Below are 15,168 nucleotides of genomic sequence, written 5' to 3' on the forward strand. Positions count from 1 at the left end.
CCAAGTGTACAGGGGCCCTGAGAAAGAGCGGCGTTTCCCATGATGAAAAGAAGGTAAATGATCGTCGCACTCACTCTCGCTGCTTAAAAAGCAAGGAGCTGTGCTGCTTTTGTTAAATGTCTGACTGTGATCTGCTGAAATATACTACCATAAGGGCGGAGACCTTGTTTTAAAAGCTAGTCTCCCAGATGCAGATGGTAATATAAGATTAAATAGAAGTGCTGTCAAGCTGAGATTGTAAGTGATAGCAAATGAATTATTGTAAATTAATTTGCTCTCTTCTCTTCTCTTCTCTTCTCTTCTCTTCTCTTCTCTTCTCTTCTCTTCTCTTCTCTTCTCTTCTCTTCTCTTCTCTTCTTGTCTTCTGTCCTCTCCTCTCCTCTCCTTAGCACTACAACAAAACCCAAAAACAGAACCTCGTCACCCACACCTCCGAGGAGCCGGCCCCTATCCCCGAACCCCACTGTGTCTCCCAAGCCCCCTGCCTCTGGCCGGACCCCTCCTGGTACCAAGACTCGACCCAAGCGAGCACAAACCCCTGCCAGGGTACAGCCCCAGACGGTCACCGCAGTTGCCGTGGAAACGAAGAAAGAGCCCAGCCAGCCTGACCTTCCTAAAGAGACAAAGAGTGCGTGTGTTTTCCGTGGTTACTGTTGCCTAGCGCTGGATTGTGTTCTGAGCTCTTAGACTGTAGTGATTCAAGAAAGAAAGAAGCTCATAAGCACTCGACTTGTGGCAGTTGTTTTATGAGAGGGAAATATAGATGAATTTAACATGTAGCATATGGTTTACAATATACTAATGTACCCAACCTTTACTGTGTCATATAACTGCTTCACTGGGGCCCCTTAAACTTGAATTTTTCTTACTGTCTCTCTCCAATATATAGTCTCTCCCAGTGTTCCTGCCATCACCGTCTCTTCTGCTCCTGCAACGCCTCCTTCAGTGAATCCACCAATCACAGCCACTTCTCCTGCTGCAGCTCCGGTGGTCACGCCCTCTTTACCTCCCGAACCGGCCCTCGTGACCCCCAAACCAATGGCTGGGACCAACGACCCAGAGGAGGCCGCTCGCGTCCTGGCTGAGAAGCGTAGACAGGCACGCGAACAGCGTGAGAGAGAGGAGCAAGAGAGAATGGAGCAGGAGCACAGGAACAGGTCAGTCACTAACTAACGGAGGTCAGGGTTTATGGGGAGGACGTGTAAAAACACAACATTAAAGGCAGCATACACTGGTCTTCCTTTATCTGTCTGCTTGCTTTAGCCGGTTAAGGTAACTCCAAAACTCGTTTGAGAATTAATCCAACCGTTCATTGAAGTTAATGGTGATCATGTGACTGAATTACTGGACAGTCACTTCAGCAAGGATGTCCGTGCTGTTCATCATCGTGAAATGTATAGGTTCCGTATTTCATTTTCGCTTTCTCTTCAGAGAAAATAAGAAAGGAATGTATTCAACATAGGAAAACAGAAAGAGCCAAAAAAGGGATAGCCTAGCATAACTGGCTGGGGAAGCTCAGCGAAAGCGGAGACTGTAGAACAAATGTTTATATTTGACTTGTTTAGACGTTTCACAGACAGAGCGAGATGTAGTTTATGTAAAGATCAGCGGCTCTTAACATGTGACGCGCTGACCGACTGACTGAAACAGGCTCCTGCGCGAGGAGCGCGCCGCACGGGAGGCGGAGGAGAGGAAGCGCAGGGAAGAGGAGGCGCGAGCCATGGCGGAGCAGCAGCGTCTGCGCGACGAAGCCAAGCGTCTGGAGGAGGAGCGTGAGGCGCAGGAGAGAGCACGCGCCGAGCAGGAGGAGAACGAACGCCTCCAGAGACAGGTGAGCGTCGTCTGGAGTTTCTAAACAGGGAACGTGGAGAAGCAGATAACCAGGAGGAAGGAGCGTAAAGGGGTTTGTGAGACGTGCGGGTGTAATGCTTTGTGAAATAGAATCCCGTGCGTAATTGTATGTGTGATTGGAAATGCAGAAATATGGACCCAGTGGCCTTGTGGGAAGTGGAAATATCATTTCTGTCATGTTGAATTATCACAAGACAAGATTATGCAGTAAATAATGTCATCAAAGAATTTTAAGCACATCTTTAGTTTATACAGAGCCATGCGTTTTTTTCTGCGTTTACACCCTATCCGGTATAACGTCATAGGAAAAAAAACAACGGCCTTCTCTCCCATAACTCTATCAAGGTGACTTTTCAGACAGAATGGCAAATAAAGAATCATTCAACATACCTTGTAGCAAATGCGCGTGCACGTGTTTGTGTGTGCGTGCGTGTGTTATTTTCTGGGTAAAGCCCCCTGGAGTTAAGTGGTTTGGAGGCTCGACTGTGCAGAAGACAGAACAGGCGTGTGGTAGTGTGACTGTCTGTAGCGTCTGCCCTCCAGGCTAACACCAGCTGCTGTCCTTCACAGGCCCATGGGTGTAACATTTAATCTAAGAGAAGGGCCAGTCAGCACGCCGTAAGCAGGGACAGCTTTGTCCTTTATCCTGTGCCCTTGGCCTGTGTGTGTCTTCAGCTCTGTGTTATGGGTCAGCAGGACAGTTACTCTGTACCAGGATAGAACCTGACAATGCCAGTGCACTTCAGTAAGCCTCACCACCCAGTCACGACCGTATAATCTCAGTGCTTATGCACAGAGAATCATTACTGCTCATTATACAAGTACCCCAGTGTCTGTTAATACAGTAGATTAAACAAAAGGAGGAGAGGATGTGTTAGAGCCCTTTTCTCCTAATGTCTCTGAGGAGGCTTTCTTACCATGTTAATAATTCTAATGACCTCTGAAGACTAAGGGACAATCTTTTCGTTATGGCGTTTTTGTCCTCATGCTTTCCCTGAACACCAATAGCTGTGGAACGGTATGTTTTACTTTATGATTGTAGCCAAGTCTGCCTGGGGAGCGTGGGTTTAAACTGTATCTCTGCTTCCACCTTGAGGTGAAGCTCTGAATCAAAACATTGCACTGAATGAGTTTGTACAGAATGTTCCCTTGCCTGTCAACTAAAGGAGACTGGCAGGACACATTCATTTACAGTAAAGAAAAAAGTTAATAGATAATTTATTTAATAACCAGCTAATATGATAGGGGTATAATGAGAGGAGAATTGTGGGTCATGTAGTTTATGTTTTATATAACAGAAAGAAGAAGCAGAGGCCAAGGCCAGAGAGGAGGCAGAACGCCAGAGGTTGGAGAGAGAGAAACACTTTCAGAAAGAAGAACAGGAACGCCTGGAGAGAAAGAAGGTACTTAGGAAAAAAGAATTTTAAAAAAAAGTATATTTTCATTAATAATCCTCATAACTTATATGACAATGTCCTTGGTATATTTATCCTCTCTAGCGCCTTGAAGAGATTATGAAGAGAACACGGAAGAGTGATACAGGAGAGAAGGTAAGTACACCCTAAATAAACCCACTGCTCAGGAAAAATCTTAATCTTTTTTTTTTCTTTTTTTTTTTTCTTTAAAGACTTACAGAAACTCTGTGTACTTTTATTGCAGAAGGACATCAAGTCTCCAGCTCAAGTCAATGGCAAAGACACACGGACACAGCCTGAGAGCAATATGAGTAAGCACAGATTTGTATGCGAGATTTTCTTTTGAGAGCTGTGTTTTTTTCTTTGAATGCTTATGTTTTGTAACCCATGTACAAATGGAGTTTTACCATCTTTATTCTCGCTCTGACGTCTGTTATTTTAATCGTTTGAAACTTGTAACTGTTCTTGAATGGTCCGTGAAACTTTGAAATATTAAAATGCACAAAGCGCAGTGTTTTGTAATTCGTATATCAACAATAGAAAATAGTGGAAGACGGTATTCCAGGCCGAGTCCTCATAAGGAGAGATCTGTGTGACTGATTGGACTTAAATGGACTGGAGAGAAATCCCATCAAGTGAAATGTGATCCTGTCATTTTGTTTCAGCTCCTGAAAACCAGCCCAATCCATCCCAAACCCTGAACAATGGTGCCACAGATGAGGGCCAATCACACGCTGACACGAAAGCAAGGTAAACAAAGAAAAAAGCGATAGTCCCTTAAGATTCATTTTATTTTAGTGCTATCTGATATACAGCCAGTGTCGTTAACTTTGCCGCAGCGGTTACCATGGGGCTACTTAAAAGCAGCTATTAAGCTTAAAAAAAAGAGTTTTTAATTATCGCTGTTCTCTTGGAATACACATTAATAATTATCCTTTGCTTGTTTATTGGCAGATTATACATAATGAAATCCTCAAAGAGCACAGTTGGACAAAACTGTTTAAGTAGAGCCATACTGAGCCATGCCTTATAAATTACTCTCATGCCCTAATAAAGAAGAGCAATAATTTTGATCGATCTGTTTCAGTAAAGCCCCTCTTAGAAATCATTGTCCTTTGTAAAGTAAAGCACTCGTTTACCCATAAAGCTTTCTTTGGTGGTTTGGAGTTCATATGGCATTGCTGTGTACTGCTTTGGTTGCTTTTGTGTTTGAGGAGTTTGTAGTGGTAAATTTCCAAGGTCTTAAAAAAATCTGCTCCCTCAGCACCGGGGCCTGGGACTCCGCTCCAGTGATGAATGGTGTTCAGCCTACCAAGCACCAGAATGGCCTTTCCTCCAATGGGGAGGCTGCTGACTTTGAAGAGATCATCCAGCTGTCCAATCACAGCGGAAACAGCAACAACGGGAAGGACCAATCCCAGAGTGACATTTCGGGTGATCCGATATTGGCCTTTGAAGGAGGGGAGCCCTTCCTGATGAAAGCTGGACCCATGAAACCTCAGCATGTTACAGGTCAGTCTCACAAAGAACCACCTTACAACCAAACCTGATGTATGGATATAGTGTTTTGTGTGGTAATGATACGGTGAGATATGGTGAGATAGAGATATGGTGAGACTTAAAGTCTGAACCATGTGCACATAATGTTATTGTTCATCCTCACTGGATTACTCCCAGGAGCAAATTTTTACATTTTTTTGTTCATGGGTGGTAAGTAAGTAATGGCCTAATTGCTTATGCCAAAAAAGTATAAAAATGGCTATAATCCCCTGCAGACTTTGCATCTGTGCCCTGGACAATGATATCTTGAAATGAACCTATTTACAGTGGGAAAACAGGCAAATTTGCACATTTTCATTCACATAAAGTCAGAAAAAAACAACACATGAATCAAAGTGAACATGTATTTATACTGAAGTCATTACAAAAATGACCACAGAAGACTTAGAAGTGAGTAGTTTTTTCGAGATGTAGGATAATACTGTAAATCACTTTAAACACTTTTCCACTAAGCTACTAGAGACTGGTCCAGAGGTGCAGCTGAGGAGAGAAACCCATACTATCCCAACCAAAAAGACCTCAGCGACTTGATCAGAGATCTTGGTCTCACGCAGTCCAATGTCGAGCTTTTGAGGTCTAGGCTCAAGCAGTGGATCTTGTTAGATGAAAGTGTGCGAGTCACAGATCAGAGGAAGTGTCACTTAGCTTTTTCCGGCTTCTTCAGCTGTCAATATGGGCTCTACCTCTGCCACAACATGGCCAGTCTCTGGTAGCTTAGTGGAAAAGTCTTTGACTACCACTCCAGAGACCCGAGTGCAGACCCCGAGTCTGACAGTTGGCTCAGTGGTTAGCGCTGTTGCCTCACAGCGAGAAGGCCCTGGGTTTGTATTCAGGTCCTTTCCGTGTGGGGTTTGCATGTTCTCCCTGTGTTTGCTCTCCCCGTGCGTTTCCCTCCGGGTACTCCCAGGATCAGTGCTCACGACCTTGACCAAGGCACTGGCAAAAAGACCCTGACTGCTCCTAGCTCATAGTGTGTGTTGCTCACTGGTGTTAGGATGAGTTAAATGCAGAGGCTGCATTTCACTGCTCAATGCTCAGTGTGTGACAAATAAAGTACTTCTTCTTCTTCTCTTATTTGGGGGCTGATTCATGAAAGTGATTTACAGTTTTACCATAAATCTCAAAAAACTACTCACTTTTAAATCTTTTGTGGTCACTTTTGTATGACTCCAGTATAAATCCTCATTCATTTTGATTCATGTGTTGTTTTTTTCTGACTTGATGTAAATTTACTTGAATGAAAATGTGCAAATTCCCCGTTTTCCCATTGGAAATGGGTACATTTCAAGATGTCATAAAAGTAAAGTTTGGAGGGAGTAATGGCCATTTTTTATACTTTTTAAGCATAAGCAATTAGGAAATAACACTTACAACCCAGGAACCAAAACTGTGTGACATGGTGTTATGCTTGTGAATGTGGAGTTCTCACTTTGCTCTCATTGGTCCACACTTAGTGACACAGAAAGAATATTCACTGTTCTACAGAAAGAATGTTCCAGAATGTTCATTTACACTGCCATATGATTTTAGGCCTGCTGGTCATCTTGTTGAATGTTTTTGCTATTGATAAAACAGTGGCTTGAAATCCTTACCATAAAATGGGTCTCAATGGATCTTAGTATGACAGTCAATCCAGTCTAATGTCCTACTTCCCTGTTAAATACATGGTTTCGTACACCAAGTACATCATCCACATTCTATACAACTGATATCATCATATACAAAAACTCTGCTCAGGACTTTTTTTAGCAGTATTTTTTTTTTTAAAAAATACATGCAGTACAGTTTATTGACAGTGATACCTCAGTTGGAAGCAAGCAGACATAGATGAGTATCATTTTGTCAGAGAAGTGTGCCTGAGAAGAGGGCACAGTGCTGTGTATGGCCTGTCCTCTTGGGACGCAGCCCACGCCCTATGTGTTGGATTACATTTCTCGGCAGTGTTGCCTGGGCTGTTTCTCCTTACTGCTATGGTTGGCAAAAATTTATCGACTGTGGAGTCCATCCACCGTGAGCCAGCGTTCCCCTCTGCCAGACTGCCTCCCTCTGCTCAAACTGCTCATTAATAATCTTTTGAGGAACCATTAAGCATCGAGGATCGGATCCAACGGCGTCAATTGATCTAGAGATCTTTCATATTTCATGTGGCTCCGCTAGCCGCCATGAAATATAACCTAATGAAATTTAAATAATTGTATTAAACAGAGCTTCTTATGTCTCAACATAGATCTTAGAAATTCTTGAAACACGTTAAGTCGTCTGACTGATCAATGCATCTCAAGTGTGTTTGCTGCATGATGTTTCCAATATTGAAGCGTGAGTTCGAGAGGACAGTGTTACACAACCGCACCCCATAACGTTTGACAGAGATGTCTGTCAGAGGGTGTACGTAGCAAACAACATTTAGGCCGACAAACGTTGCCACAGAAATGTGTGCTTTGTCGCATTCAGTGTTTACACTTTGAACGCGAGACATTATGATTGATGTTGAGAGTGGTGTTGGAACAATATTGATCTAACTCTGTTTTACCTAACTAACAAAGCTGCTGTGTTTCTTCTCTTTTACAGAGGTACTGTGAGAGTCCTGATCTTCTGGAGGTGGTTTCATGCCATCATCAAAGAAAGAAAAACCCCAACATTTGCAACATAGCAACAGCTTTGACAATTGAAGTGTGCCAAACCCAACCGACTGACTGCTTTTACTTTAGTATTCAATAATATAGAGAACTGTGTGTGGGAAGCACTTGGCTGACTGAGAGAAACCTCTGCAAGTCCAAAACGAAGATAACAACACTCATCTAAAATGAAACAGCAGCAAAAACAAACAAAAAAAAAAACAAAAAAAATCTTTCACTCCATCGTGGTGCAACATTGTTGAATTTTATTGAAACCTGTCACCTGCCGATTTTGTGGTGCACCTTAAAAAAGGACTGAAACTATAATTAATTTTAGAGAATATTGAACTTGGAACTACACAATATTTGGTTATTGTAATAATTATTCTTATTGTTGTTGTCGATGTTATTCTTCTGATATACATTGCTAATGTTCTTTTAATTGAAAAAAGTGTGTGTTTGTCTTGAATTATTGAGTTATTTAACTTGAGGAGCATATGGATGATGGGGTACCTTGTATGTAAATGTATATTTGCCTGACATTGGAGGACCTGTGGAATAAAGCTTTATGAAAGGGAGTTAGAGAATGGTTAATATTTTTGTGTGTGTGTGTGTGTGTGTGTGTGTGTGTGTGATTCAAAGGTCCCGAGCTGATGTGCCAATACGGGCAGCTTGAACGCATGTGTTTTTGTTTCCAGTCCCAGTGGTGATGAATGTGACTCATAGAGCCCTTTTTTGGTTTGAATTACGAGCACCGTTGACAAGAAAAATAAAAATGAAGAGAGACTGTATGAGGGATATGCAGACATATTACTTCCATTAGGACATAAAGAAGGGAGAGAGTGTGAGAGAGAGAGAAAGAGGGGGGTGGGGTGGGGGGGTGGCATTTAATGAGCTTCATAACAGTGCCTTCTCCATCATGTATTTTAGAGTGCTGCTCCACACTGCAGTGTCTTTGAATCATCTCAGAGTCATTAAAAGCTGTGCTTCGAAGCTGTCAGTCTGACGCTTTCAAAACAGGACTACTGTCCTAATGACCAATATCCTTTCGCTATGCATGAGCTGTTCTGAGGGCTGTTTGCATTGACATTTCTCTTGTAACCATTAACTTGTTATGGCCTGGAAAAGCATGTCAGATGAATCTCAAATTAATGAATGAACCGAATCAATCAGTTGATTGACAAAACTATTTGAGACATTCCCTGTCCGCGCAAAAGGATCTTCCAGATTGTTCCTTGAGTGAGGGTGTCTCAGTCTAAGGAAAAATTTGCTGAGGTCTCCACTCTGTATTTCTGCTCTTTATTGTCAAACTCAGATCTGGTGGTCCTTGTGGAGACCAAGCTAAACAGTGGAGTTAAGTGATTTTCTTACCAGAAGGTGGCAGCAATGCCTGTTAAATGCTACAGTTTCATGTGGGCAAAAAAGTTCAACTGCTGGACAAGGTCACTTTTTATTATTAGCCCATTAATGTTTAGAAAGTGTGCATTATGCCAATTATTATTTATCAAAAACTAAATGCGCTGCACCTGGCCAGTAAAAATCAGAACCGGTCTGGCAGTCTCAGTTGGTTGTTAGAAAATGTGTACTTGTGTGTGTATGTGTATGTGAGGCTGTGAGTCTTCTCTGAATGTGGAGGAGTCTTTAGAAGTGTTTGCGTGTGTGCTCTGGGGAAAAGAAAAAAAAGATATATTGCTGTTTTGGTCTGGTCTGTCAAATTTCAGGGCCCTCAGAAAAGCCTTTTCAATTCTGTTATTTCACTTTCTCTGAAGGTGTACATACAGAACAGAGAACACTAAGTTAATAGGGTCCTCAAACCTCCGTGACAGTCGATTGACACCGATGGTATTTCTTTACTGAAACTGTTTGGCTGGGTCACTCGGTGGTGATGAGTGTTTGAGCTGAAGATCATTTAGCCTGTATTTTTAGATAGGTGATGATAGTAGATGATGTGAATTAAGAGTGGGGACATCAGTCAAGCCAGATGGTGTCAGTTCCCCCCTGAGGAAAGAGCAGAGGAGTAGGCTTCAGTTGGGAACGGTCCCAAAGATCTGGATCTTATTGACAGACCGATTCCCCGTTTTATATTCTATGCCAAGGTTTTTTCCCGGCATACCTTTAGAGCTGGGTGAGGTGGGGAAGTGGGGAGCTGGTGGGGGGTGGGGGGTTCTCTGTGCTTACTTAAGGAGTCCATAGTGCTGATGGGTGCTATTCTACAGTGATGTTAGTAACTCAAAACACTGACGTTTGGATTACACTACTCTTTTCAGACACTTTCAATACACAGCACACTCTTCAGAAAACAAAAAATAAATAAAATTATTTCATCCCAAAAATACATTTTCTCTCTTACAGTTGTCTCATAGATCATGTCTTAGAATGGCAGTTTTATAGATGATAATGAACCCTGGATTCATCACAGCACCACGGAGAAATACGATAGTGAGTAAGCACGTAACCTGGTTAAGTAGGCTTTGATTTATCTTTTACTATGATGGGGATCATTAATATTTGAGTTAGATTACTCTGACTGCTGTTTTACAACAGTTCATGTCTATGTATAACGTTTGACCTTTAAAGGTCGCACAACTGGTTAATGGAATCCTGGGTCAATGCCACTGAATTATAGTATATTCATAATAAAATCTCTGTGCAGACGGACTGCAAACTCCAATGACTAATCGCAACTGGTTGTGAGATACCCCAAGTGATAGTATATTTGTTGTGCCCTTGCTGTTGTCCTGGTTGCAGCTGTTCTCTAATCACCGGAAAGTGAGTGTGGTGTGTGTGTGTGTGTGTGAGGTTAAGCGTGAAATGATGTACTAACACATTTGTGTCTGCTAATGTTTCCATGGTCGACACTTTATTCTGTCTCAGTATTTCAACGTTATCGCTGTTTGGTGTCCAGTGTCTGTTCCACTCCTGAGAAAGCACTCAAAATGGATTCAGATAACTACCTGAAAACAATGCATGCAGTGTTTGTCTGTCATAACATGATACTTGTGCTTTTTAATCATTTTTTCTTTGTCTAATTCACAGTAATGTTTATAAGATCAGTAAACCTGGCATGACAAACTGGAATCAAGTGATACATTTTAACAGTGTTTACCAGATTTACACACACACCTGTGTAACTGCATGATTTTTCTTCCTTATTTTTGCAACTGAGGTCTAACTTCTCCCAGCATCCAAACCAGAGGTTCCTCAAATGCAAAACCTCTCTCTCATTTGTTTTTGGTGTTTTGAATACATAGGAATTTGATGTCATCGCAGAACTTTCCTTCCATACCCAAAGGTATTTAAGAAAGAAAATAGTTGATAGTGCTGTAAGATATAGTGAAATAATTTTCCATATTATATGTTGTTGTCCCTGAAATTTCCTTTCTGGATTGTTCTTGGTACTTATGAGGTGACGTCATGTCCTCAGCTGCACATAGCAGACGCTAAACTAAGCCAACTTCTTGAATCTTCAATACTGCAGGTGGAGATGTGAGCAGGGTAGATTGAGAATGCCAAAACTAAATTATAGGCTTGTCTGTAATCCCAAAAAAACTACACTTTACCAATACGGCTAAAAAAAAAAAGAACTCTTGCAAAACAGCTTGTGCTGTATTCGTTGCAAGTTATGATACAGTGGGTCACATCAGTTGGTTTGTAGAGCAGTCCATTAAACAAACAACCTCTCAGAATGCAGATATCACATATCAAAATGAGTTTGGGGGCAAATGGTACAAAATAAACAGTTTAAAGAGCTTTTATATGGGAGGGTTTATTATTTAGATGTTTGCTTTTATGTTGTGTTTTTTTCTTATGAGCAGATGCACTAGAATCACTTTCAATTCCAAGATCAGGTGAAGTGATGTAATTACTTTGGATGTAATCAGCCTTTGTCTATATTCCAAGATCTCTTTGTCCAGCATTCCATGCGATATACCCTCCAAACTTTTTGTTTCTGGCTGTTCAGAATTCAGAGGCTGTTATTACTGTTGGTTTTTACAATGGGCAGACGCAGGCAATAAGGACCTGTGTGTCGACACTAAGGTTTAATTTGAATTCCAACCAAAGTCCACCGTGTACGTTCCACCAGGAGGAGCAACGTAACAATGGCCTTACTAATATAAACTGGCTTGTTTGAACTCTGCTGAAAAGTGTAAATTGAAACCATGTTTTCACATAAGCCAGCATAGATAGAAGAGGCATTAACCTGCATTAGACCTTTGACCCACATCAAACTGTTGATGAAACTGATAGTGTTTCAGAGAGCAGAAGTAGTGAGTGTGAAAAGAAATTAGTTGCACACAAAACTCCTTGCAGCATACTCTGCCTGATACACACACACACACACACACACACACACACACACACACATACAAACAGTATTGTGGTTCTGGGGACTTTCAAACTTGTTTGTTTCACGGTTGCATGAGGATGTTTTTCACTGTGTGATTACATCCAAGAATTGGAATGTTTACTTGTGGTGTGTATGGACCTCAAATAGCATTGTGTTGTAAGTCCATGAATTCAAATAAACAACTTCGCTCCACTAAAACAAACTACAGTATTACTACTCTATATACCTGTGCTACATTCAAAGCAGCTGGATGACAAAACATATGAACACAATGCCTCAGCAGGCAATGGTTTCACTGTCCAATCAAATTAACTCTTGGCAAACAGGAAGAGTTTGTCATTCCACTCAAGAGAGATCTCCCGCACTTTTACTTTCTCTTCACGCTGCCGGAGAAGGTAAGACTCTCAGTTTTCTTAACTTAAAACTTCATTATGTATAGGTATGCATACTGTATCAATAACATCACAGAGATCAAAACTGCTTGACCAAAGCAAAAGTGGACTGAAGTATGTGAATTCAAGATAGGTCTATTTATAAAACACAGCCTTCAGTTTGTCTTTATCATTCACACCCTTGTAAATGACTAAGTATGGTATGTCTGCTGATACTACCCACAAAAAAAAGGCTTTGCAAAACCAGATCTGCACGCAGCCTCTGGTTGAAGGCAAGGGGTACAAAGCTGAGCTTAGCATTACTCTGTGATGAGAGCGTTGTCATAAAGGGAACACATGCAGTCTCCATTTTACAGCTGAAGCTGTGGCACAAAGCTAAATGTAAACAGGCTCTCTGACTCATTCACTACGTATGTATTCCAGTCTTAAACAAGCCAAAAATACAAAACAACAAAAAAAAATCCCACATTAAAACAGGGAGACACATAGAAGTGGTATTTTTTTTTTAACCCGGTAAACAACTTTATTTGGTTGTTTTGTAACCTTTTGGTTAATTCCATCACTGATACTGTTCACACCTGTGTTCTGCTTATTTGTTGCTTCCTTGCTTTGTATTAACTTCATGATACTGTTTAAATCGTCCCCACAATGCTCATACAATTATGGTCATATCAGATGACATAAGACTCCTTCCTTCGGGGTAAAATCTTTATTGTGACTTTGTGACCCACATATGTACTTAATTACTTATTCAGATATGTTTTCTAAATAAAAGGAAACAATGTGCTCTACAAAATCTACATGAATATTCTAAGGAAAAATGCACTTTCTCGAAAGTTCATTTAAAGAGAAATAATGAGATGTTTTTGAGAGGGAGCCCAAGGGACAATATTCTGAAGCCCTGAATCCCAAAGATATTTAGTCTAGAGGAGCACTGAATGATACTGATAGGGACAAACAGCATGGCATTATTCCCAGATAGTTGCTCTTGGCATTAAAGAGAGCTGACATCATTTCCTGTTTTAAAGTAGCAAGCTGAGCAAATTGGGCAAATCCTCTGGAGATGGTGCTATCTGTCAGGATAGCAGTGGCTATACCGGTTGCATATTAAGCTGTAAAATCATCTCTGGTTCAACCATAACACATAACGAAATCATTAAAGAGCTTCTGACCAGACCCATGAAACAGAAAACAAATGCTTTGGATTATTTCCTATATAATCCAAAACCTGCAGAGTAGGTCAAAAACATAGCGCCAAAGGAGTCCCAAAACATATTAAGCAATATGTATAAGTCACATCAGATGTAAATTTGATTCATCATTAACTGTCAGGGTCTAGTTTGCCCCTTACTTAAGCCTGAGTAAAGGCCACAGCCACTGTGAAGGATTAGGGTTCGAGAAATGCAGCTTTTCATTATAACAGTGTGGGTCTGTGCTGTGCTAATTACTGCAAAGGCTTGATTTTTTTTCTTAAACTACAGAGACTTAAATCACCTAAAAAGGAAAGGTAACCCAGTAAACATTTTAAGCCTTTGGAATCAGGCTATAACCTCATAAAATGGTCTTTCCAGAGAGCAGGTTTAGTGAAAACTCTGAGTTAGTTAACTCAGAGTAAGTAGTAAACCTCCTAATAAAAGAGTGCTATGGCTGAAGTACCCCCCAGGTGTAAGAGTGATTGTGATCTCAGCTGTTTATTGGAGTTCCTCAAGGAGCTCCTTTTTATGGTACCAGAGTACCCATGCATTTTACTCCTAACTTTTCACCAATTATCTTGTAGTCAACGGTAATGTTTCCAAGCCACATACATGATTTATCCACATTGTTTAAAATATTTATCTGCTTAAAATTACACTAGTTTAGTAGGGTTTTTTCTGAAAAATATCAGGAAGAAATAAATATATTTATCGCCGCATTGCAATATCAACCTTTCATATTTTTAGATGGATTTTTAAGTTGATCCACTTGTCTCTGCAGCTGTTTAAATCAATCAAGATGGCTTGTAATATACAATTTTCAGATCCCGCGTTACATAATGGTCTAATTCAGTCAGTGCTGTTGGCAGGGAGGTCTACATAACAAGTTGAGCCACTGATACAAACCCATACATAACAAGTTGAGCCACTGATGCAGACCCAAAGGCGCCGGTCTTGTTAACCCGGTTTTAGAATTTACTCCTCTTCGATGTCGTGTTCGTATGAGAGAGATAAAGTTGAGGTGTTCATTAATGTGAATCAGTGAAAAGGCCAATGAAGTAGGGTTCTGATGGACTGAGTGATTTAATAGTTTCTGAGGAAATATTTAGTATGTGTTATTTCAAGATAAAAACGAAAGTGGAAATGTTTTACATAAGAATCTAAACTTTGAGTGGTTGCTGCGTCACCAAGGTGCTGTAGGCTATAACACAGAGATAACAACACAAAAACTTCTTACGAAGAGAAAAGTCATCTTAAATGCATGCCTGCGCTTGGATATGACACCAGATGGGCTACTCCGAAGAAGTCCTCGATGTACTGCAAAATTCGGTTTCCCATTTCCTTTCTCTGGCTCCGACATAAAACATTATTGCCCTTTATTTAGTCAGCCAAGTTGCAGCCTTAACGGAGTCAGGTCTAAGTTGTCGTTGGTCACAGAGATGAAATGAAGCATGTATCTACACTGTGAGAGCCAGGCGCGTAAGCTCATTTTGTCCAACGGCTTCAAGCTGTCAAGAAGATGCCTCTGACAGGTGTTCAAAATGGCAGCTCCATCTCCAATTTGCCGTACAGACAACATGGGCCTTTGAGGAAACTACTTGCAACACAAGAAAATGAAATTCCATTCTTACCAAAGGCTCCTGCTTCGTTTCAGATCCAGTAATGAACGTATTTTAGTTTTAAATTCACATTTACAAGAGATGCTTTCTTAAGTCTCTTTTCGAATAAAATTGGGTCAAATTTAAAAATGGGCCTTTCATTCAGAAACATAATTTCTTTAACATAAACTAACGA

At 41.0% G+C, this 15,168-nt stretch overlaps 1 protein-coding gene across 3 annotated transcripts in view; it reads left to right on the forward strand.

Moving 5' to 3' along the window:
• The window catches only part of LOC115824969 (MAP7 domain-containing protein 1), a 32,566-nt gene extending 24,547 nt beyond the window's left edge, over positions 1-8,019 (forward strand). For all 3 annotated transcript variants that reach the window (XM_030788680.1, XM_030788682.1, XM_030788681.1), the window contains 9 exons: positions 390-628; positions 890-1,157; positions 1,651-1,831; positions 3,150-3,254; positions 3,351-3,401; positions 3,511-3,577; positions 3,932-4,016; positions 4,531-4,778; positions 7,395-8,019. In XM_030788680.1, the coding sequence (XP_030644540.1) occupies positions 390-628; positions 890-1,157; positions 1,651-1,831; positions 3,150-3,254; positions 3,351-3,401; positions 3,511-3,577; positions 3,932-4,016; positions 4,531-4,778; positions 7,395-7,405 (1,255 nt within the window). In that variant the 3' untranslated portion in view covers positions 7,406-8,019. The remainder of the gene's footprint in view (positions 1-389; positions 629-889; positions 1,158-1,650; positions 1,832-3,149; positions 3,255-3,350; positions 3,402-3,510; positions 3,578-3,931; positions 4,017-4,530; positions 4,779-7,394) is intronic.
• The last annotated feature ends 7,149 nt before the right edge of the window (positions 8,020-15,168 follow it).

The sequence above is a fragment of the Chanos chanos genome, chromosome 12 (genome assembly GCF_902362185.1).
Source record: "Chanos chanos chromosome 12, fChaCha1.1, whole genome shotgun sequence".
Lineage (NCBI taxonomy): Eukaryota > Metazoa > Chordata > Actinopteri > Gonorynchiformes > Chanidae > Chanos > Chanos chanos.